The 23,777-nt window shown below is 50.1% G+C and overlaps 1 protein-coding gene across 2 annotated transcripts in view; it reads left to right on the forward strand.

The window, feature by feature from the left end:
• Nucleotides 1–885: 885 nt before the first annotated feature.
• Nucleotides 886–23,777, forward strand: part of TRPV3 (transient receptor potential cation channel subfamily V member 3) — a 32,109-nt gene continuing 9,217 nt past the window's right edge. For both annotated transcript variants that reach the window (XM_044249243.1, XM_044249244.1), the window contains exons 1-12: nucleotides 886–1,004; nucleotides 6,802–6,906; nucleotides 7,053–7,139; nucleotides 7,901–8,055; nucleotides 8,832–9,008; nucleotides 13,756–13,896; nucleotides 15,537–15,817; nucleotides 17,893–18,069; nucleotides 18,993–19,151; nucleotides 19,762–19,863; nucleotides 21,689–21,762; nucleotides 23,595–23,760. In XM_044249243.1, coding sequence (XP_044105178.1) covers nucleotides 886–1,004; nucleotides 6,802–6,906; nucleotides 7,053–7,139; nucleotides 7,901–8,055; nucleotides 8,832–9,008; nucleotides 13,756–13,896; nucleotides 15,537–15,817; nucleotides 17,893–18,069; nucleotides 18,993–19,151; nucleotides 19,762–19,863; nucleotides 21,689–21,762; nucleotides 23,595–23,760 — 1,743 coding nt within the window. The remainder of the gene's footprint in view (nucleotides 1,005–6,801; nucleotides 6,907–7,052; nucleotides 7,140–7,900; nucleotides 8,056–8,831; nucleotides 9,009–13,755; nucleotides 13,897–15,536; nucleotides 15,818–17,892; nucleotides 18,070–18,992; nucleotides 19,152–19,761; nucleotides 19,864–21,688; nucleotides 21,763–23,594; nucleotides 23,761–23,777) is intronic.

A 23,777-nucleotide genomic window follows, 5' to 3' on the forward strand; every position in this document is an offset into this window, starting at 1 on the left:
GTTTCAGGCCCTCATAACATGCCCCCCCCTGCTTTTGGAGCCTCTCACACCAGTGGTCCCCAGAACTCCCCGGGCTCTGCAGCCACACCAGCTCCTTGCCACTTGCTATCTTTCTTGACCCGTGGTCTTGGCTCAGGCTGTTCCCTCTGCCCAGATTGTCCTTCTTCTATACAGAGACCTCTAAGGTCCCCTTAGAGTTCTCAAAAGACATGTCACTCCCTCTCCCCGGCACATCCCTCTGAGCCCAGCATGGGGTCCAGCCTGTACTGAGCACATCTGAGGGGCTGCCTTGCCTGTCTCTGGGGAGGGAGCTCAGCTGCTCGCTTCAGGTGAGAAGGGAATCTAACAGACAGATAGCCACAAGGCTGGTGGCACTCAGCCCTTGGGATGAGACAAAGATAATGAGTGTGTCAGCTGCAGAGACCACCAGGTTAGTAAGAAATCCAAAGCACCAAAGAGGCCTGAAGCTGTATTACTAGGAGCAGAGTGTCTAGGACAAAGGAGAAAGTAGTCCTATTTTGTTGAGGAAATCACTGAACACAACATCTGATGGGGAAATGGAAAAATTCCCCATCATTTTTGGGTAATTCTTAGGAGTCTGCCTGAAGATTGTGGGTGAAGATGATGTCTTGAGAGAAGCTAAGGGCATGGTGGTCTCTGCCTGGAAACTCTGTTGGGCTCTCCTAGGATGCACAAGGGCAGAGGTGCTGGAGCAGGGAACCACAGGAATTGCAGGGAAGTTGGTAGGCTTGGAGGGTAGAGAGTGAGCTCCTTGTCCTGTGGATATGAGTAGGGACCACCTGGGGCCATATGGGTGTCTGAAGCCCCCTAAAGCTCCCCATGCCCATTCAACCTAAGCACCTGTGCTACGATTTTGCTCCAGCCATGAATGCCCACCCCAAGGAGATGGTGCCCCTCATGGGCAGAAGAGCTGCTGTCCCCAGTGGGAACCCTGCCGTCCTGCAGGAGAAGAGGCCAGCAGAGATCACCCCCACCAAGAAGAGGTAGGACGGGCAGGCTTCGGCACTGTGTTGTGAGTGCACAAGAGGGATTCTGATGCCCATCCTCAGGTAGCCCTTGCCTGGGGTTGACACAAGACTCTGTCTCATCTGGGGTGACCTGGTATCCGGCTAGGTATAAATGGGGGGAGGGTGGGGAAACAGCCCTACATATTCAGGGACTGAGCTAGGGAAGCCAGTACAATGGGAATAATCAGGGAGGCCTCCTTGAAGGGATCAGAGGTGCGGAGGCAGTAATATTCAGGAGGGCTTTTCGGGGAGGCAAGGGATCCCTGGAGCCATCCTTGAGACAAGGAGTAGAAAGAGGTATGGACGTTCCAGGCAACCTGGATCCCCAAATGAATGCTTTTTTCACATACGCCAACTGCTTTCCCATCCCAACCATTTCCCATCCAGGGTGTTCAAGCTCTTAAACACCACCTGTGTAACGGCCAAGAAGCAAAGGCATCTCCTCATATGGTGATGGTTTGCTGGGGTTGGTTGGCATCCTGCACACACGTGCTGATGGTGTTTTTGTTACTTGGAGTTCCATCTTCATCACTGTCATTGTTATTGTCAGTCCAAGGGGCCCCTGGGAACTGAATAGGACTGGGATGGTTACGACTACTTCCCAGCTGGGGATGTGGAGGAAGCAAAGTGCGAGAGTATTTCTCCAGGGTCATCTCTGGTGCCTGAGCTGCTTCCTTGGCAGTTACCCAACCCCTTTCAGCCCAAATGTCCCTCCTCACCACAAGCTGTGTCTTCACTGGACCTTGGTGGGCTCCGGATGTGATTTAGCTTGTTTGCCCTACCTCCTCTGGCCCCATTCCCAGCCCCTGCTTGGGCCAGAGCTGAGAATGGTGATTTCCCTCTGTCTGTTGTTTTTGAGTAATAATTACTGAAGTTTTCTGTGCACCAGGGCCCAGGCTGGGGAGACTGAGACACAGAGAGAAAGAATACCCATCCCTACTCACAGTCTGGTGAGAAGGGCACCCAGAAGAATGTGAGATGTGTCCCAACTTCTGAGAAGGGATCTGAGAAGACTGTGGGCCTTCTCAGGGCACTTCCTGGATGAGTTGGTTTAACATGGGTAATGGCAGGTGGAGAGGAAGGGCAACGGCATCCCCAGATGGAGGCTTGGGGCAGGGACCAGTGAGGAAATGTGTAACTGAAATGCTGGATGGGTGGTAGAATCTTGGAGAACATGAGTCCCATGGGGGCTGGGTCTTGGGGGTTGGTTAAAGAGTTAGGACAAACCTGAGGGCAGTCAGGAGCCCAGAGGGATTTTATGTGAGATAGAGGGCATGGTGAGATTTGCATTTTAGAAAGGATAGTCTGGGTGATCTATGTGGATGATGGATTAGAGGGGAGACTGGGAGCAAGAAGATGACAAGGAGGCTCTTGGGAAGCTTGAGTGACAGCTGGTAAGCTCTGAACCTGGGTGACCAGGGATGGGGAAGAGGGGGTCAGGTCAGAAATTTATCAGGATCATGGGGTCTGCAGGATCAACTATGAAAAGGGAGGGACAAGGGAAACCAAGAGACATCCCCTTCATTTGATGGGAGGGTTGATGAGGGTTGATCTCTGACATGAGCACATCAGAGGAGAAGGAGCAAGATGAGGAGAGACAAGCCAGGTTCAGGTGTGAATCTTGTCTGAGAAGTGCCCGAGGAACGTTCAGGTGGAGGCTCCATCCTGGAGTGCAGGAGAGAAAACTGGGCAGACCTAGGGCTATGGGGGCAGACTTAGTTGTCTAGGTAAGGGCATAGATTCCAGATCCAAGCCATGAAGCACCACCCTCCTGCCTCTCTTTCCCTTTCCCTGCCTTCTCCCATTCCTAGGGGAGGTTTGGAGCTCAGGGAAAGATGGTGAACACGGCTTCAGGAAAATCCCAGGATCTCCCCACAGTCAGGCTGCCTTTTCTGAGCCTATCCCTTTTCATGAACTTAGCCTCATACTCAGCTCTACCTCACACAGCCAATGGCCTGGGTGTGAGATGTGAACTTCATCTCACGAAGCAGTAGCACCTTCTACCCAAGGGCTTCTTATGGGCCCTCAAGTGCCTACTTCTCCCTGAAGGTTTGAGCATATCCCTCAAAACTGAGTATAGGACTCAGCCTAGATAGGAAAAGAAAAGAAAAGAAAAAATTCAATGTAAATAAAGAAGGCCAGTCTGACCAGTAAGGAAATCTGTACTAATGGTGGGACTGAAGATACCAAGTAATCTAAGTAGGGAGAGATTTTTGGACTCGGAGCTTTTCCTGAGCCATCATGCTATTTCTCATGAGCAGCTGCCACTGTGGCCTCTTTCCTGAATCCTGAGCAAGGCAAATGCCCTGAGGTAGACACGGGCTGATGAAGGTTATGGAGGAGCTGGCCTTTTGGAGATAAGAGCATTTGGACAATTTTGAGTACAAAGTAGCTGGTCAGCCTCCTTCCCAGCCCCGGGGATGCTCAGGGATAGTTCACCATCTTCAAAGGGACAGAAATGAAGGAGAGATGGTGGAGAGCTATGTGCTCACCCGAGTTAACAACACCCGTGAGGTGTCCTTTGGTCTGGATCAAAGGTAGGAATAAACAAACAGCATATGCTGCGGGTTAGAAGCCAGGCTGTCACATGGCCAAGACATCACCGTCTGTCACCGTGGCAGGTGAGATGTGGTATGTGCAGTGGCAATTAGGGCGTGTGTGGGATGGACTGTCATGGTCTACAGCTCCTTGTCCCAGGAATTGGGTCCTTGCTCACGGTCAGGGATCTTTCCAGTCTGACTTTCACCACTCTCCTTCCTAGCCACTGAAGACTTCCTCTGACATAGTCCTCACCTTCTGCCGTAGAAGCTTTTCTTCTACCTGCTCTCCCTGCTTCTGGGGATTTTCCCTTGTCTCAGAGGACAAGGTTCCTGGAAGGGTCATCTCTTCCTTCCCTGTTTCCCACATTTCCTACAGGGAGCATATTAGTAGTTTTTGAGTTAAGTAGGTGGGTCAGTGCAAGAGAGACAGAGTGGGTGAACTGATGAGTAAGTGTCCTGGGGGCTCAGCACAGTCCCTCAGCACAAATGAGGACACTTCATGGTAAGATGAGGATACATTTCCTCCACTCCCTCTGTCCCTTTGGTTTCCAGGCCTGGAATAGATAGATGCTGCCATGATTTGGTTTTTGGTCCACCCTGGGGCCCCCTATGGACTCTGGGGGGAGGCCTTGAGAAGGAGAGGAGTTGGAGGAAAGGCAAAGGACCCTTCCTCAACTTCTTGGGAAAGACTGAGAAAAACACGAGAGAGCTTTGGGCAACAGAGAGCCCGAAAGGAGTCACCTGAGGTTTATACTCGTTTGTCTGTCTATTGGTTCATTCCACCCACCTCTGTATCTATCTGACAATCTGCACACCCAACTACTCATTCCTCAGCCGTTCATGCATCTATCCAGCCTTCTAACCATCTTATTCATCCATCCAACTTATCTGTCCATCTATCTGATGAGCCATTTTCCCTTCCTTTCACACATTATCTATCCAATTTCTGCTCCCCTGTTAAGTTAAGTCTTCCAAGTGTCGGAACAAGTATTGGGTTCTGGAGAATTAAGGACACTGCAAGTGTATTTCCTCCCATTGAGGATCTTACAGTTGAAGGTCAGTGTGTTGTCTGGAGCAGGGAAAGCAGTGACCTCATTGTGCTATGCCCTGGTCCCTGGTCCAATCCTTGGGACCAGTTCTGAACAGTTCACCGGAACAATAGCTCTTCAAATGGATTTTTGCTCACTTGTGCACCGTCTAATCCCCAACTCCTAGAACAGTGCTGGGCACACGGTAGGTGCTCAATAAATATTTGTTGAGTAGATGTACTACCAAGGAGACTAGACAAGTAAGAATAGCTTTAGGGTGGCATTTCTGAGGCACTTCAGGGATGCTGGGAGTGGTGATCCGACTGGAAGACCTCTGATGCCCACTTTAGCTACACGGTCCATTTGTGGATGATTTAGAGCAGTCCTGGCTGCAGAGTCCAGATCATCTTGCCCAACCACTCTCCATCCTTGGGTCACACAGGAGGCAGAGGCAGAGGCAAAGCCAGACTAGAACCCAGGTTTTGGGCTCCCAGTCAGGGGTGTACTTCTCCTTTGGAAGAAGGATTTGATTTTAGTTCAGGTCAGAAAGTTCCTCTTGATGGGCGGAAGACAGGAGGGTGAGGGCCAATGTGCCAGTCAGTGCCGCCTCCCCACCCCAATTATGCCCCAGTTCTGGATTGGTTCTGAGCCTTCCAGTCTCGTCTGTTTCTGGAGGACAGGAGAGGGAGCCCTGGGTCTTGCCTGGGAAAGTCCCAGAAGACCCTAGAAGACCCTGGAATACCCAGGACTCGCTCATGCCTGCCCATACGGGGAAGTGGCTATGTTGGGCAGTGTCCACTTTCAGCTAATCCCTAGAACCAGTTTGGCTGGAAGAAGGTCCAGAGGGCCAAGAGGAGAGCAGCATGGATAATGGTATAAACTGTGAGCCTGGAATCACAAGTCAGTTCTCTGACCAACGTGGCTTCTATCCTTGGGGTAAAAGGATATCCATGGTGATCTGCTGCTCCATTCTGGGCCTTAGTTCCCTCATTTATAGAATGGGGCCACAATCCTTTCCCTGCTACCTTCTGAACTTGACATGGCTGGAACTGTACTTTGGGAGCTCTTCTGTGGTCTTACGAGAAAGGGAGGGGGCATGTCGATCCTCCTGGGCATGGGAAGGAAACAGGCAGCAAAGGCACTTAGGAGAAAGAGCAGCTGGTCAGGAGGCCACTCTCCCAGGCCAGGTCACAGAGCCAGCAGGTACGTGGCAGCAGCCGCGGGGTGGCGGGTATCGCAGCAACCGGCCCTTGTCCTGGTGCTCATCATCCTGGTTCTCATGGGAAGGCTTTGTCCCTGAGTGTGTGATTGTGGGTTCTGTGAGCATGCGTGTCTCTGTTTGTGGGTGTCTGGCTCGGGAGTCATATCTTGGACGTGTGTCTCGCCTCTGAGCAGCCAGTGAGTCTGTCCCCGTCCCTGGGGCTTAGTCAGGTCACAGGCCCTGGGCCCACATCTCTCTTCCAGCCCTGGGAGAAAGTGTGCCCTTCACTTGCCCCTCTACTTCTCCTCATGTCCACTGTCCAAAGTGGTCTCCTGAGTTTTCCTTCTTGACGAGGATTCTTAGTCTTGTCTCTTGAACTTTTATGTGCCCTCTTAGCTCTAGGTCTGTTTTCTGTGCCGACACAACTGTACAAGAGATGATCAAAGGGGGTCAAATATGCCCTGGCAGCCAGGAAAGGCCTTTGTCGATGTCAGCATCTAGGGACTGCCTCCTGGAAGGGCTCTTCTTCAGACCTGAGGCCAGAGGGGCTATTGCGGGAGATGACGGGAAATTGTAGCTCTTGTTATCATGTCCCCCATCTCTGGTGAGTCCTCGCACCTGGAGGAAGCTGCAGACAGGAAAGTCCCCCTCAGATGCTAGGCCACCCTAGCAGAGACCCCTGGGCTCGTCTCCCGGTATTTTTAGTGACAAGAGTCACCCAGACCCAGCTTCGAATCCAAGCTCTGCCGCCTGCTTGCTGTGTGAGCTTGGGCAAGTAGCTTGACCTCAGAGCCTCCACATGCCCACCTGTCAAGCGTGGATAATTGGGATGGTACCCATTTGAGAGGGCAGCTGCGCGGCTTGAGCGAAGCCATGAGGGATGGAGCCTAATGTGGAGCCAGCCAAGAGCGAGTGTGCTGTGTGACAGGTCACTCTCAGGGTGGAGGGCATTGGGTGGACAGTCCCTGTCCCTCTCTAATGGCCTTGTTTGGGTGTCCCCATAGTGCACACTTCTTCCTGGAGATAGAAGGGTTCGATCCCAACCCCACTGTCTGCAAGACCTCTCCCCCGATCTTCTCCAAGCCTATGGACTCCAACATCCGGCAGTGGTGAGTACTGGCCCCCATGCCTGCCCCTACTCTAGTCCAGCACTCCACTCTAGGATGGGCAGTGACTCACCCGGGGCCTAATGGCCAGGCCTGGTTGTCTCTCTTTTAAACTTGTCTCTCTCTCTTCCTTCCCCACTTCCCCACAGCCTCTCTGGGAACTGTGATGACATGGACTCACCACAGTCTCCTCAGGACGATGTGACAGAGACCCCGTCCAATCCCAACAGCCCCAGGTAAGCCTGGCCATTCCCTTCCACCCTCTGTGTCCACCAGGTGGGTGACAGAGGCACGGGCATCACAACCCAGGGAAGAGAAAGCAGCCTCCATTCCTGGGGCTGGGACAAATGTCTGGGCCCATGGCTGTGGCATGTAGGAATTTTCTTTTGTGGGGGGAGAATTACATTTCATAAACTCTAAGAAGTATTACCCATTCATTATAAAATATTCAGACAACAGTCTGCAGCAGAGCGAGAACGGTAACACAATCCCATTGTGAATTAAAAATACATGCACCCAAACCATGAAACACCACGTGCATTTTGCAAGATCACATACAAACAAAAAAATACGCATTGCCATGGCTATCTCTTTGGAGTGTGGGGGCAGGGAGAGACAGAGTTTAAAAATTCAAACAGTGTCAAAGATGAAAGTGGGATTTTCCTTCCTTTCATCTCATATTTTTTAAGATAATCACTATTATTTGTCCTTTCTAGTCATCTTTGCTATGTGTACCCAAATATATAGTTTGAAAAACTGTGATTGCGTTTGGATTCGGAGGGAAGCCTGCATGGGGCAACATGGATGCCAGGGGCCCGGGGCGCTGATGGAAGACGTCTGGGGCCTGGTACTGCTTGTGGAGCTGTGGCTGTGGTGTCTGGGGCCATGGACCCGGCTGTGGTGCAGCTCTGCCCAGGCACAGCGGCCCTGGCAGGAGGAGGGGGAGAGTAGGTTGGTGGCGCCCATGTGGTGAATTGGAGATACTTTCTGGCCTCAGTGCAAACCTGGCCAAGGAAGAGCAGAGGCGGAGGAAGAAGCGGCTGAAGCAGCGCATCTTTGCAGCCGTGTCAGAGGGCTGCGTGGAGGAGCTGCTGGAGCTGCTGGGGGAGCTGCAGGAACTTTGCAAACGGCGTCGTGGCCTGGACGTGGCTGGTCAGTGCCTGGCTCTAGCAGAGAGAGTGTGGGGCTGGGGGCTTGCCTCCTGCTGTCCACCTTTCCCCACAACAACCCATGAGGGGGGCATGTGAGGAGCCCAGAAGGTTGGACTGGGGACTTTGAACCTGACTCTGAGGGCAATGGGGAGCCACAGAAGGGCTTAGACAGGCGAAGGTCATGTCTGGCTACTACATGGAGGGCGGGTGTAAAACTGGAGAAGGGCACTATTCAGGCAATGTTGGGATCACAGCAGCAGACCCGGGGGAAGGTGACCTCAGCAGGGAAACTGTCTGGAACCAAGGACAAAGGGAGTGAGAGAAAGGGAGGATTCCTGGGTAGCGCCTTTGGCGACTTGCTGGCTGGTGGGGCCCATTTTGTCTGGGGGACTGGGAAATAGCTTGTTAGAGGGAGGTGATAAGCTTTATTTGCAGGCTGCAAGGAGGTGGCAGGCTGGAGATTTCGGGTGTCAGCACTGAGGTGGACAGTGGGAAGACATGCAGTGGGTGAGATTGCCCCCTCCAAGGTAGCAGGTACAGAAGGCAGAGAGCAAAAGGCCTCACATAAGGCTTTCGGGGGCCTCAAGGGGGGGGAAAGTTGGAGAGGGAGGAGGGGAGCAGGTAGCACAGGCTCCAGGAGGCCAGTGGAGGGCACAGCATGGGTGTCTCAAGATCTGAGACTGCAGCCCCCACATCCTGGCCCCCCCTGCTCAGGCCTGGGAGGCCTAGGGGCAGCTGGGGCCCCTCCCACGGCTCACCCCATGACCCTGCCTGCAGACTTCCTCATGCACAAGCTGACGGCCTCTGACACGGGGAAGACCTGCCTGATGAAGGCCTTGTTAAACATCAACCCCAACACCAAGGAGATTGTGCGGATCCTGCTGGCTTTCGCGGAGGAGAATGACATCTTGGACAGGTTCATCAACGCTGCATACACAGAGGAGGCCTACGAAGGTATGCTACTTGTGGGAGGTGCCATGTGGACATGGGGTGGGGTGGGAACCAAGCCATGCAGAACCCCCCACTGTCCCTGTGGACCCAAAGCACGAAGTGTGCTTCAGTACCACATAGCAGGCCCTCCCCGCCTCCATCCTTGGTTCTGTAGAGCGATTCAAGTGCCCACCACAGGCCAGGCAGGCCTTGTTTTCAGCACTGGGGTGCAGTGATGAACAAGACAGATGCAGGCCACTGCTTTAAATAAAGTAATTTTAGATGGAAAACGCTAGGAAGATGATCTGAAGTGACTGGGTATGGGCAGCTTTAGAGTGGGTCTGCAGGGAGGGAACATTTGACCTGAGGCTGGCATGATGGGGAAGACTGGGAGCAGGGCAAGGGCTGAAGCCCGAGATGGGAACGCGTTTGGCCTATCAGGGCAATGGGAAGCCGGCCAGAGATGCTGTTGGATAGCTGGGCGAGGCCCACACACCTGTCAGTCGCACCATCTTCATTATCACCCATTTGGGTCTCAATTTTGTGGCTTCTCTGTTAAGTGGACTAGAAAGGGGCAGAAGACCAAATTTGGGATAATGTTTCCCTGCCCAGCAAATCTGTTGTGAATAATCAGTAAGGTATGCCCTCACTGGAGTTTTTGGACTCAGTAAACATCCTGTTCATCTCTAATAAGGTGCAAACATGATGAGCTCAGGAATGACCAGATGCTATCTTGCTGACATGCCAAGGGGTGCTGAACATTGCTCTTTGCAGGGGGATGGTCTAGCTTGGACCCTCAACTTTTCTCATGGGAAAAAGTCATTTTTAAATTTTTATTTATTTATTTATACTCCAGACGTGCACAAGCATTTTTGCTATATTCAAGAAAAAGTAAAGGATTGTGAAAACTAACACTGTTCCTTGGAAGAGAGGGAATCCAGGGAAGATGGCTACAGCTGAGTGCTGAACTGCACACTGAGCACCCTGGTAGCCAAAGGAAAGAGAGAAACTAGATGAGCTGTGTATAATGTTCTCAGCCTGTCACTAGGGAGCTGATATTAGTCCTTAGCCAAAGAGTTTTAGGTCAGTGCCTTAAGCTTGCCTGTCTTGATTCTCCCCCCACTTTCAGTCCCTTTCTGTCCCCTTCTTTCTTCTTGTCAGTATATAGACACTTACACCTCTTTCTAGAAGCATGTTCCCTTTGAGGCCAGGGATGGAGTCTGTCTTGCCCACAGTGAATTCCCTGGTCCCCTTGGGGTCTCATATAAGAGATCCTTAATAAATGGTTTTTGAATGAGTGAATAAATGAAGGTTACTATTAAGGCGTTGTTGTCCTGGCTGCAATTCCTTATTTCTTTATTAGCCTTCCCTTATCACTTTCTTCTTTCATGACTTTGTCTTTTGCTGGTGGCCTTGTTGGGGGCTGTGAGCACTCTCTCTGCATGGTGGGAGGAGCCATTTATTTCTGTCTTCTCAGAAACCAACTCCCCATTCTTCCCTCTGATGGTATCTGCTCATACCTTCCCTCCAGTGTCTGGGTGGGTGCTCCCCGCCACTGGGGGCTGAGGGGCTACAACACCATGGGGAGTGGGAGTCATTTTTCCTCACTTTGGGCACGTTACTTTGCCTTTCTGAGTCTCGTTCCTCCATCTGTCAGGGGCTAATATTTCCTTCCTATGCTGCTAAGAGGATCCAAAAGCAACTTTTAAAATATTATTTTTAACATTTTGTTAAAGGCCTTAGAAATTTGCCTTTTTTAAAGCAATGTATTCAACTAAAAATTATTATTAAAAATTTTAAACATGCATGTGAGATTAATATAATGAGTGATTTTATATCCATCAATATATCCATTCAACATAATTATTTTTAATTACATAAATAACACATGAATAGAGTTTCATTGCAAAACATTCAAATAAAAAGAAAGAAAATATGGCAGCAGAAATAAAGTAGCCAACAGTAGGGTTTGGAAGATAGAGTCAAGGAAACCTTTGAGAAAGGAAATAAATAAATAAATAAATAAATATATGCAAAAGAGGAGAGAAAAAAAATTAAGGAAAGCAAAGATCTACCTAGGGAGCCCAACAGAAGAAATACAGATTAGAGAAAATGGAAGGGAGTCCATGGTCAAAGGAGTAATACAAAAATATTTTACAGACCTGAAGGCCTACATTTGCAAATTTTTTTTTTTTAAGATTTTATTTATTTGTCAGAGGGAGAGCGAGAAAGCAAGCACAGGCAGGCAGAGGCAGAGGGAGAAGCAGGTTCCCTGCTGAGCAAGGAGCCTGATGTGGGACTCGATCCCAGGACGCTGGGATCATGACCTGAGCCGAAGGCAGCTGCTTAACCAACTGAGCCACCCAGGCGTCCCCATACATTTCCAAATTTTAAAAACCCATTAAGGCGCTCCTAGGTGGCTCAGTTAGTTAAGCAACTGGCATCTGCTCAGGTCTTGACGTCAGGGTCATGAGATCAAGTCCCACATTGGGCTCTATGCTCAGCAGGAAGTCTGCTGGAGAGTCTCTCTCTCCCTCTGCCCCTCTCCATGCACACACTCTAAATAAATAAAATCTTTTTTAAAATTTAAAAATAAATAAATATCCTTAGAACATAAAAAAATTCAAGTATTTAATTAAGTTAAAAAAAAAAAACCCTTTGCCCGTTTTTCCAGTCTCCTCTCTAGAAATAATTATGTTGTGTAGACCTTGAGGACTTTCCTAGGCTTTTTACACGTGTGTACATGTGAACATAGAAACATGTTTGTTTATTCATATATCTATTTAACACAGAACAATAGTATACTGTTTGTATTGTTTTAAACCTTGCATTTTTTTTTAAACTCTATGCCTTTCTCATCCCAGAATATGCAAGTCTGCCTCCTTTTTACCTGCCTAGTCTGAGTGTGGCTATCCTGTGGCTAATTTCTGTATTCCCCTGTTGATACATATATATATATATATACATATATATATTTTTTATATATATATATTTTTTTCAATTTTCACTATGAAAATATCACAGTACATATTCTTGCCTATGACCCCATGCTCAGTGCACACATTTTAGGAAAATCTTGAATTGGATTTTCTGTGTTCAAAGGCATGCACATTAAAATTTGTAATGATAATTGTCAGATTTGCTTCCAAAAGATACTAGTTTATTCTCCTCGAAATACAAAGTATTCATTCCCTCGTTCTCTCACCTTTCACTAATACTGGAGATTATCTTTTTTGTTTGGTTCTGCTTTGTTTTTTGTTTTGTTTTGCCAATCTAGTCAGTGAAAAGTAGAAAAGTGTTAACTTGCTAGATTCTAACTTCATTTTCTCAATTATCAGTGATTCCAATCATGTTTCACTTTCTTTTTTGGCCATGTGTATTTTCTTCTCTGTGAGGTGTTTGTTAATTTTTTTCTCAGTTTTCTTTTAAGTTGTTTGTTGATTTGTAAGTGGTCATAATATATTAGGAACTTTACAAAACCTACTATCTATTTATGTCTCAGATATTTTCCCCAGCCTATCACTTGCCTTTTAACTTTCTTTACGATGTCTTCTGAATTACGGAAACCTTAAATTTTTTTCTTTGTGAGCCAACATGTTAGTTTTTTCTTTGTGGTTGTTTCTGCATTTTTGGGTTTTGCTTAAGAAGTTCTTCCTTATGAAAAGATTAGTTATCAATGAATTTTTGGTTTTTTTAAACGCCTACTTCTTTAATCCACCAGGAATTTATTTTTGTATATGGAATGGTGGCAGCTCTTTGGAAAATGCTGTTTCTGGTGGGACATTCCTAGACCTATCCCCTCCCCCAGCCTTTCAGAGCCTTCCATCTGGAGAGTCCACAGACTCCACCAGCTGGGTTAATGTCCCTCCAGCCCCTTCCCGCTGCTTTCTCCTGTTCTGTTCCTCAGTCATTGCGGCACCACTCTCCCAGCTCCTAGGCCAGTCATCCCTTCTTTCCCAGCCCCCACAGGCCATTCTGAGGACACTTCGTCCCATGGGTCTCTGGCCCTCATCATCTCTTTCTCCACTGAAGTGGCGGTTCCTGCCAAGTCTGGGCTCCTTCTAATGCATCCTCCAATTTTGCATCCAGAGTGATCCGAAAATACACATGTGCAAAACTCAAAACTCTGGTCGTGTCCCTTGCCTGCTTCAATGACTTGTGACTTCCCACAGCACTTAGGATAAAGTTCTAACCTGGCTTATGCAGTCTCGGTTGCCCCCTACCCCCACCCCACCCCGCCCCGCTCCGCCCCGCCCCGCCCCAGGTTCCCCAGCCTTTGCAGTTCCCAGTATGGTAGCACTGAAGTCTCACTGGAGCATGGAGCAGGAAGGCAGCTAGTATTTTTTTTTCTTTGTATTTACTTTTTTTTTTCCAATTTATTTATTTTCAGAAAAATATTATTCATTATTTTTTCACCACACCCAGTGCTCCATGCAAGCTGCGCCCTCTATAATACCCACCACCTGGTACCCCAACCACCCACCCCCCCGCCACTTCAAACCCCTCAGATTGTTTTTCAGAGTCCATAGTCTCTCATGGTTCACCTCCCCTTCCAATTTACCCAAATTCCCTACTACTCTCTAACGCCCCTTGTCCTCCATGCTATTTGTTATGCTCCACAAATAAGTGAAACCATATGATAATTGACTCTCTCTGTCAGGCAGCTAGTATTTTGCTGTGGCTCGGCGGGGAGTTTGGGGGCCAGGGAGGGTCTGTCCCCCAGGGCCCAGCCGCTGAGCGCCCCCTTCCTCCCTCCCTACTCTGTTCGCAGGGCAGACGGCGCTGAACATCGCCATCGAGCGGCGGCAGGGAGACATCACCGCGCTGCTCATTGCGGCGGGCGCCGACGTCAACGCCCACGCCAGGGGGGTCTTCTTCAACCCCAAGTACCTACACGAGGGCTTCTACTTTGGTGGGTGCTGCCCGCCCCTTCCGGCCTTCCCGACCCACCCTCGTCCCCGTAGGCGCTGGTGGGCTGGCCTGGAGCCCCCACTGCCGGTTTCTGCCCACTCAGCACGTAGACAAGTGGACCCGCCCCAGGCCCAGAGGGACAGTGCCCGGGGGGGGGAGGCCGCTGGGATAGAGCCTTCTGAACTGGGGGAGGGGGCGCGAGTGGGCATCCACGTGAGCAGACTCAGCTTTGCCTCTGCCCTTGCGCCCAATGCTTTCCAGGACTGCAAACACGCAGTCAAGAGTCAGAGAGGAAGATTCCCTGACTGACAAATTAGGGCGTTCAAAAGGAATTGGGGTTAGAATACTCTGGGTAGAAAAAAAGATTGTAATGCATAATTTAGATATAGTGAAATTCACCCGTTTTAATGGATAGTTCTGTTCAGCGCCACAAATGTATACAGTTGACTAACCACCACCATGAGGACAGGGTATAAATAGTTCCATCACACCAGAAACTTTGCCCCCACAAATTTGTCAACCCCTTTTCCCATTCCAGCCCTTGGCTGCAACCACTGACCTGTTTTCTCTTCTGGGTGGTTTTTTGTTTGTTTGTTTGGTTTTTATCTGTGGGACTAGCTGGGTCTGAGCAGCCATGAGGACAGGGTCTTGTACAGTCCATTGTCCAACATTAGACCCTGTTGGAACCAGTGTTGGGAAAAGTCTGTCAGGTGGGATGAAGAGAGGGAACAAAAGGGAGATTGAAAGGGAAACAGTTGGAGACCTCTGTCCAGTCCTAGTTCTATCCCAGGTTTGCTGCGTGACCATGTATGAGTCACCTGCCTTCTCTTTTCTTAAAAAACGTTTATTGATCACTTACTATACACACCAGGCACTGTTCTAGGTGTTTGAAATGTATCGGTGAATGAAACAAAGATTCCTATCCTCATGGAACTTATGTTCTAGACTGGAGGAAAATGATCAATAATAAACATAATAAATAACACTATGTAATATCTTAGAAAATGGTAAGTGCTATGAAAATATAAAAAACAAGTCAAGGAAAGGGGTCAGGAGGAGTTCCAGGTCAGGGAAGTGGATTTCAATTTTTAAATAGTGCAGTTAGGGTGACTCATTAAAAAGGTGATGTTTGAGTGAAGACTTGGTAGAAGTGTGGAGATGCCCAAGGCAGATGCTGAGAAACAGTACTACAAGCGAGGGGAACAGCCTGTGCAAAGGCCCTGAGGTAGGAAAAATGCTTTGGCATGTTCTAGGAAGAGGAAGAAGGCCACTGTGGCCAGAGAGGAGTGAGTGGGGTAAGAGAAGAGGTGATGTCTGAACATGCAGGGCCTGTGGGCTTTTGCTGGAACCCGGGCTTTTATTCTGGGCGAGGTGAGTCTTTTGTTTCACTAGGATCAGTCTGGCTACTATGCTGGGGATAGTGATGGAGGTCTGGGATGTAAGTAGGGAGATCAGTTAGGAGGTAATGGCAGTGATCCAGCTTTGGTCTCCCCGCTCTTCCCATACAAGGCAGAAGGTGGGGGGAATTACAGGGAGGCCCGGGTGTCAGTCCTACTGAGGACGTGGGCCTCAGTCCTAGGGCTTGCGGAAACCGGGCAGGTCTAGGAGAGAACTGAGGTCCAGTGCTCCCTACTGCTCCAGGCGAGACCCCACTGGCTCTGGCGGCGTGTACCAACCAGCCTGAGATTGTGCAGCTGCTGATGGAGAATGAGCAGACTGACATCACCTCGCAGGACTCACGGGGAAACAATATCCTACACGCGTTGGTGACAGTGGCTGAGGACTTCAAGACACAGAACGACTTTGTGAAGCGCATGTACGACATGATCCTGCTGAGGAGCGGGACGTGGGAGCTGGAGACCATGCACAACAAGGATGGGCTCACGCCACTGCAACTGGCTGCCAAGATGGGCAAGGCCGAGGTAGGGCCTGGGGTGGGGGGCGGGAAGGAGGGCAGGGAGGCTCCTGGCCAGTGCTTTGGCCTTTCTGAGGACCCGACAGATTGTACTGTGGCCTAGGAAAGGTCAGCCTGAAGTCTAGGAAGTACATTTGTTGCCTGGGGTGGGTTTGTTCTGAGTGACCACACAAAAATATGGCACATGGGAGCCCCCTCTGGACTTTAGTCCCTGACACTCTGTGTTTCTATGCCCTGCTCTGGGACTCCCATTTGGGGTCAGAGTGGAGGAACTTAAAGGCTGTGGTAACGTGGGACCTCACAGGCTTTGTGGCTGAGGATTCCTGTGTGGTGAGGCAGGCACACAAGCCAAAGCTATGTTTGAAGATTCTCAGGGCCTTCAGCCTCTCTCAGAAGACTAGGAGCCCCAGAATGCTGGCTCTGCATCCAGAGCCAATGGGCTGCCTGAGTTTGGAGAGACCTCTCTCTGTCTGACATGTTGAAACTCTGATCCAGGTCCCCAGCAGGAAGTGTGGTGGTTTGTGGCCCTTTGTGCCCTGTGTGGAGTGGCTGAGGAGCTCAAGGCTTAACCTTGGTGAAGACTTGGGTTGAGGCGGGCTCCCATCGCTGTGGGTGCCTGGAGTCACAGCTGGGTCTGAGATCAAGGTCAGGACTCAGGTGGGCCCGAGGGTAAGGCCCGGCGTAGCTTGCTCTTCAGCCTCCATGTGTCCAAGCCCTAGGAGTGGACTGAGGCTCCTGGAGGCTGTGAGAGGACTGGGTGGGTGCAGGGGGCTATTAAACAATCACAGCTGTGTCTGCCTCAGGGCAGCTGACAGGGGAGGCGGGGGCCTTGAGGGCCTTGGGCCCAGTGTCCGTGGTCAGGGCTGGGGCCCACAAGGGACCTTTTCATTCTCTTGTGAGGGAAGGAAGGGTTGGAGATTGGCTTTGACAAAGGAGAAATTGTGTGCCTTCCCACCCTCCCTACCGTCTCCTACCCTCCCCCAGGAACATGGTTTGTGGGGGGCTTTGAAGAGAGTCAGATTATGGTTGCAAGCAGAGCTTCCTGATAGCTGCTGTGGCATGTGCTGTGGTGCTTGGAGCGTGGCCCCGTGACCTTTTGACTCTCTAGAGGATAATGTGCTCCCCCGTGGCCAGTCCTGGCCTCTCTCTTCTTCATTCAGTGTTCTTTGGAAAACCTTTCTGGATGCTGCCCAAGTTGGCCACTATGCTGGGAGTGGAGGGTGCAGAGATGCTTAGACACAGACTCTGTTCCTTGGGGCTCTTTGAGGCTGGGGCCCAGAATGGGGAGACTGGCCCTGTGTCTGGAGTCTCTCTGCCTGGACTGTGAGGACAAGGCTCCCATATGAGATGAGATGGGAACCCCACTGGGTGGTGTGAACCCAGGGCTCTGACACTGTTCTCCCCAACAGAACCCTCTTCCTGGGTCTTGGTTTGGTGCCCCAGGAAGCTCCAGCCCCAGTTTTGGAAAGGAGTGAACTGGAGAGCAGTGGCTCTCTACCTTGCCTGCACTTTGGAACTGCCCATGGAGCTTTACAAAACATAGATATCTGGGTCCCACCTGCAGAGCTTTGGACTGAATTAGTTAGTGGTGTGGGATTGTCGAGTGTCCCTAAGTGACTCTACTGTGCACCAGAGTTTGAGGGTCACCTGGAGAGTGGATTTCTCAGGCCTTTCTGTGGGCATCTTGTACGGCCCACAGTGAGCCTCAGCTGGAATGGTCTCGACTGAGGGTAGGCTAGGGAAGCTGGAAAAACTTCTAGTTTCTTCTCCCATCCAGGTCAAATAGAAATTATTTCTCAAAATTGTCAGTTCTCAGATGCTTCACCAAATGGGGTCCCCAACTGGTACAAGGTTTTATGATCTTACTGTGCAGCTTTCTGCACCCTGCAAAGGGCCTCTGCACCTTTTGTCCCTTGTATTCTCAGTCCCTGGTGAACTAGGCAGAACAGTGAGGTTCACGCAGGTTCTGCAGTGGAAGCCGAGCTCAGGGCTTACGGTGGCAGGTGCAGAGGGGGCTCAATCCATCCAGGTGGGAACATCTTCCCAGCCCTGTTCAATGGCTGTTCCTCTTTCTGTCCCCAGATCTTGAAGTATATCCTCAGTCGTGAGATCAAGGAAAAGCCACTCCGGAGTCTGTCCAGGAAGTTCACGGACTGGGCATATGGGCCTGTGTCATCCTCACTGTACGACCTCACCAACGTGGACACTACGACAGACAACTCGGTGCTGGAAATCATCGTCTACAACACCAACCTTGATGTGGGTCTCTCAGGGGGACTGGGGACAAGGGGCTGGAACTCAGGCCTCAATGGGAAGACCTATGGCACTAGCTGGACATGTCTGTAGTCCTCCAGTTCGTTACCTCGGTGGGGAGAGTCAACACAGAAAGGGCAGGGCTAGGGCCGGTGCTGTGTTTACTTGTTCCTAGCTAACCTTGCGTTATAAACTTCTGTGGTGGGTGTCTCCTGGCCCCAGAATCCTGGGCAGTGTGAGATGGTGGGTGGGATGATTCCTGTTGATCTTCTTCATCTTGTTTCTCTTTCTCTTCCCTGATGGTTCTATAATCTCCCCTACCCACAGAGAAGGCACAGCTGCAGCAATCAGGGAGGCCTTCCTGGAGGAGGCAAGGGCCTGGGGCGAAGATCACTGAAGCTGGAGGGGAAGTGAGAGGATCAGCAGTGAGAGGTTTTCAGTTTTTGGGAGGGAATTGAGGCAGCAGATTAGACCATCATCATCCCCATGTTACCAAGAGCCATGCTTACTGGAGCCTGCCTTGTCTGTGGTCTCCCTGAACCCTCACAGCCTACTGGTTGGTAGGGCAGTTTAGTTGATTTCAGTTTTATAGATGAGGAAATCGAGGCCCCGGGAGTACTGGGGGTTTTCCCAAGGTTACACAGTGAAGGGGCCAAGTTGGTTCCAGTCACGGCCCTTCCCCCTTGCGGCTCTTGCTCCCCACTGAGCAGTGGGTCCTCCCACTGGAAGCCCAGCTCCTGTGGGGTTTGGGAGCTGCCTGGGGGCACTGGGAAGGAGCTACTGGAGCCAGAAATGACTCTCCCCACATTTCCAGCCAAACCAGCTCATGGGACAGAATGATTGGCTCCTTCTGCCAGGGGTGGTACTGACTCAGAGCTCCCTTTTGGAACGAGGGCCCTTTGAAAGTCAGGGTGGTGTTCTACCCCCAGAACCGGCACGAGATGCTGACCCTGGAGCCCTTGCACACGCTGCTGCATATGAAGTGGAAGAAGTTTGCCAAGTACATGTTCTTCTTGTCATTCTGCTTTTATTTCTTCTACAACATCACCCTGACTCTAGTCTCCTATTACCGCCCCCGGGAAGAGGAGGTACGTGGGCCCCTGGAGGGAGGCGGGTGAAGTGGTCAGAGCTCCAAGAGCTTGCAGAGTCCCATGTGCAGATGAGGAAACTGAGGCCCAGAATGACATTTGCACGGCGGTCCCCAGTTGTTATCCTTCACAGCTTCTAGGGAATTGAATACGTCTCTGGTCCTCAGCAATTGTGGGGAAATCTGGAAGGTTGGAAGACCCAGGCTCCACCTAAATCTAGAGCTCATTGGGTGTTTCTGCCATGAGGGTCACAGAAATGGGAGGGGGGATTCCCCCACTCTCGGTCTCAATTTCCCATTCATTACACGGGGCAGAGCTTTAGCTTTGAGTGTCCTCTAAGTGTCTGGATATGAATGGGTTCTGGAATGAACAAATGCCATGAGGTGTGAGGGGTCGTTAGCATGGATTGGACTGTTGAGTTCTGGATCCCACTGTGGGTGGGGACAGGGGCACAGAATTGCCGTTCTTTCTCTCCCATTGTACCGAGCTTGGGCTTCGTGTTGGCCTCCAACTCACCTAGTGGTCTTGGCACATGAGTGTGAACCCTACACCCAGAGGGGTCTTCCTCAGTCCCCGTCTTGCTCCCATCCATTCCTTCCCTTCTTCCCAGGCCCTCCCACACCCCTTGGCCCTGACACACAAGATGGGGTGGCTGCAGCTGTTAGGAAGGATGTTCGTGCTCATCTGGGCCATGTGCATTTCTGTGAAAGAGGTGAGTGGCCCACTAAGCCCCTTGCAAGGCAAGGCAGAGGGACCACAGGCCTGGCTTTGATGCACCCTCCTCTGCCTGAGTATGGGGAGGGGGGTTCTGGGGAGTACTTCCTTTCTAAGCTTTAGATTTTGTAGATCCAAAATTAGTTTTTTAGGCAGGCCTGTCCCACCTACTTTATCTATCCACCCCTCTATCCCTCTATCAGCCATCTACCCTCCTAGCCACTCAGTGACCCGTCCTCCTGTCCCTCCATCCACACATTCGGTCACTTCTCTCCCTGACCCAGCCCTTCGTCTGGGTTTATCAATCAGTCCCTTGTCAACCATCCAACCAATGAGTCAACAGGTATATTTTGAACATCTGCTATATGTGGAGCCCTGGGGGAGGGGAGGGAGAGAGGGAGTTGGTGCTCTTTAAACTCACAGTCTTGTGGGGGATTTCAGATAGGCACAAACATCTGGGTCCTACAATGGATGGTGTAAAGGGCCCTGTGTGGGGTTCAGACCAGCACTCAGAGGAAGAGAGGGGACTTTTATCTGGGGAGAGGACAGGGAGGAAAAGCATGAAAGCCGAGATGGTATTTAGTCTGCAAGGGCGGGATTTGGCACGAGGGCACTGGAGAGAAGGTCATTACAGAGTGGGCAGGGGGAACAGCATTAAAAGGCTCAGAGGCAGGAGAGCTAATCCATATCTTTTTTTGTCTTTTAATTAAAATTTTTAGTTTTAATTCTAGTGTAGTTAACTTACAGTGTTATAATAGTTTCCTTTGTACAATATAGTGATTCAGCAGTTCTGTTCAAGACTCAGTACTCATCACAAGTGTACTCATAATGCCCTTTACCTAGTTTCCCCCAGACCCTACACTCCTCCCCTCTGGCCACCATCAGTTTGTTCTCCATAGTTAAGAGTCTGTTTCTTGCTTTGTCTCTATTTTTTCTTTTTTTTTAAAAATAAGCTCTACATCCAACATGGGGCTCGAACTCACAACCCCGAGATCAAGTGTCACATGCTCTACCCACTGAGCCAGCCAGGTGCCCCTGTCTCGATTTTTTCACTTTGCTCATTTGTTTCTTTTCTTAAATTTCACATGTAAGTGAAATCATACAGCATTTGTTTTTCTCTAACTTCTGTCACTTAGCATAATGCTCTCTAGCCCCACCCATGTCATTGAAAATGGCAAAATTTCATTCTTTTTTATGGCTGAGTAATATTACATGGTATATATGTCCCATCTTCCTTATTCGTTCATCTATCAGGGGACACTTGGGCTGCTTCTATAGTTTGGCTATTATAAATAAGGCTGCCATAAATATGAGGGTGCATGTATCTTTTTGATTTTGTGTTTTTGTATTGTTTGGGTAGAGACGCAGTAGTGCGATTACTGGATAATATTTCTGTTTTTAACTTTATGAGGAAACTCCACACTGTCTTCCACAGTGGCTGCACCAGTTTGCACTCCTACCAACAGTGCAAGAGGGTTCCTTTTCCCCCACATCCTCACCAACACCTGTTGTTTCTTGTTTTTGGCTTTAGAAGCTAGGCTGTGTCTGGGCAATGGCAGGGAATTGTGTGACTGTGCTGCTTTGCAGGGTCTGGGTGAGGATAAGGCGGGGGTAGTGAGAGATGTTAGAGGATTTGGGGGTGCACCCACTCTTGCCCTGGGATGCCTCTGCTCCCGGGCATAGGTCCCCTTCCGTATTTCTCAGCTGGGCTCTGGCTTGGCCTTCATGCCCTCCCCCTCACCGAGTCTCAGTCCTGAGGAAACCTCAGATCCTCCAGTGAGAGGCATGCAGGGATGCAGCTTTTCTTTCCTTTTTGGCCTCAGGGCATCGCGATCTTCCTGCTGAGACCCTCAGATCTGCAGTCCATTCTCTCTGATGCCTGGTTTCACTTTGTCTTGTAAGTAGGTCTGTCCCATTTGGTCACCACTGCACAGGCAGGGCCGAAGTCCTGTATGGTGGCCGCTGTGTCCTCTGGAACCACCCTCCCATGTCACCATGTCCCAGTCATTTGGCCATAGTCTCGTGTGAGAGAAGCCCATGGACACCCATGGAGAGGACCAAAAGAGCCTAGCACAGTGCCCTCCATCAGGTTGCAGTGATGACTGTCTCCACCCTGGCAGGTGTGGCAGAGAAGGCAGGAAGAGGCTTAGTAGTGGTTTACTTCTTTAGGAAGAGATGGTCTGGGCCAGTTCCTCCTAGTTTTGTGGGGTCTAGAGGTTGCCATCTTGGACTCTGGCAGATCAGGCCTGGAAAGCACTAGAGAAATCATCAAGTCTCATCCATAGGCACAAGAGCCAAAGGCCAGAGCAGGGAAATGAGTTACTCAAGTTCACACCAAGCCTTGGTTTTGTCTGAGCCAGCCCCAGCGACCCTGTCATCTTCACCTTATGCTAGAGCAGGGGTGGTTACCATGGGGCCAGGAAGTCCAGCTCAGCAGCCTCTCTGAATGAGGTCAAGAGCTGACATCAGAGGCTTATTGGACACCTGTCTCTCAAGGAACAGAGGCTGATTCAACATTGCTGCCATGCAAAGGAAATAGGACTTGCGCTGTGGAACGAAGTATGTTGGGCTCTTCGGCTCTGCAGATCCCACCAAAGTCCTGCCTCAGAGTATTTGGGAGGCTGGTCTATAGGACCTTAAATCTTGGCCCAATGTTTCCAAATACCTAGGTGTTTATTATGTATGCACCTGCCTTCTAGAGGCATACATGGAATTCTTCATCCCTGTGGGCAAGTGGGGTGCCCAGATATTGCAGTGAGTAGATGGACGCCATGATATCTCCCTCATGGGAGTCTTCCACCTTTGAGAAAATATGAGAATTCCAGTGAAGCGTTTGTTTATCCAGCCACTGGTGTTAGTGCAGACAAAAGGGACAAATGCATTGCCCTGCTTTTCAGCTTCTTAGGTGTTTTGTTAACAAGGGATACATCGTGCTCCCTCACTTCAGTTTAGAATGCCTCGATCGCCCAATCATTTGCTTTTCACTGCACATGAAAAGCAAGGTTGCCTGTGTCCTAACTTTAACTCATTGGATATTTTATAATCATGGAGACCGTCTGATGTTCTAAGCAATGGAGCTTTTTATCTACATGTCTGCATCACTGATGATGTAGTGATGTTTAGGAGTTGATGCTGGTCCTGTGTGTTTGTTATATGTTGTACTTTAAAATGTATATAACCTAAAAGTTGCCATCTTAACCATTTTAAGCGTACAGTTCAATGGTGTTAAGTACATTCATATTGTTTTGCAACCAGTATGTTCAACAGAGCTATCATTTAGCACATATTATAGTTGTTAAAAGACTTTTGTTATGATTTGCTTTTAAGCATAGACGTTGGTAGCTTTCATCATTTTTGTTAAAAATGCAATCACTCACTTACCTCCCTTAGTCTACTCCAGCGGTTCCCTGATCTATGTGGGCATCAGAAATCACATGTGTCAGTTAAGATATATGGGCTTCTGAACCAGAATCTCTGAGTCCTCAGCATCTGTATTTTTAAAAAGTCCCTGCCAGCTGCAGTCCACCTGCTGTTGGCTCTGACACACGTCTGCTGATGCCATCTGCAAGGCTGGATGTTCGAGTCGAGAGGGTCTGGGGCAACCTTACCTTCTCTTCCGCGTTACCCTTCAGGGTGCCATTTCGGGGGTGGAAGGGAGATTGGGGTTGGACTGTCTCCCTGGATGCTAAGAAGTAAGTAAGGCCCTTGTCTCCTGTGTCTCCTGAACAGTTTTGTCCAAGCTGTGCTTGTGATACTGTCTGTCTTCTTGTACTTGTTTGCCTACAAAGAGTACCTCGCCTGCCTCGTGCTGGCCATGGCCTTGGGCTGGGCAAACATGCTCTACTACACGCGGGGATTCCAGTCCATGGGCATGTACAGCGTCATGATCCAGAAGGTGCGCTGGGGGGCTCG

This window comes from Neovison vison, chromosome 5 (genome assembly GCF_020171115.1).
Source record: "Neovison vison isolate M4711 chromosome 5, ASM_NN_V1, whole genome shotgun sequence".
Lineage (NCBI taxonomy): Eukaryota > Metazoa > Chordata > Mammalia > Carnivora > Mustelidae > Neogale > Neogale vison.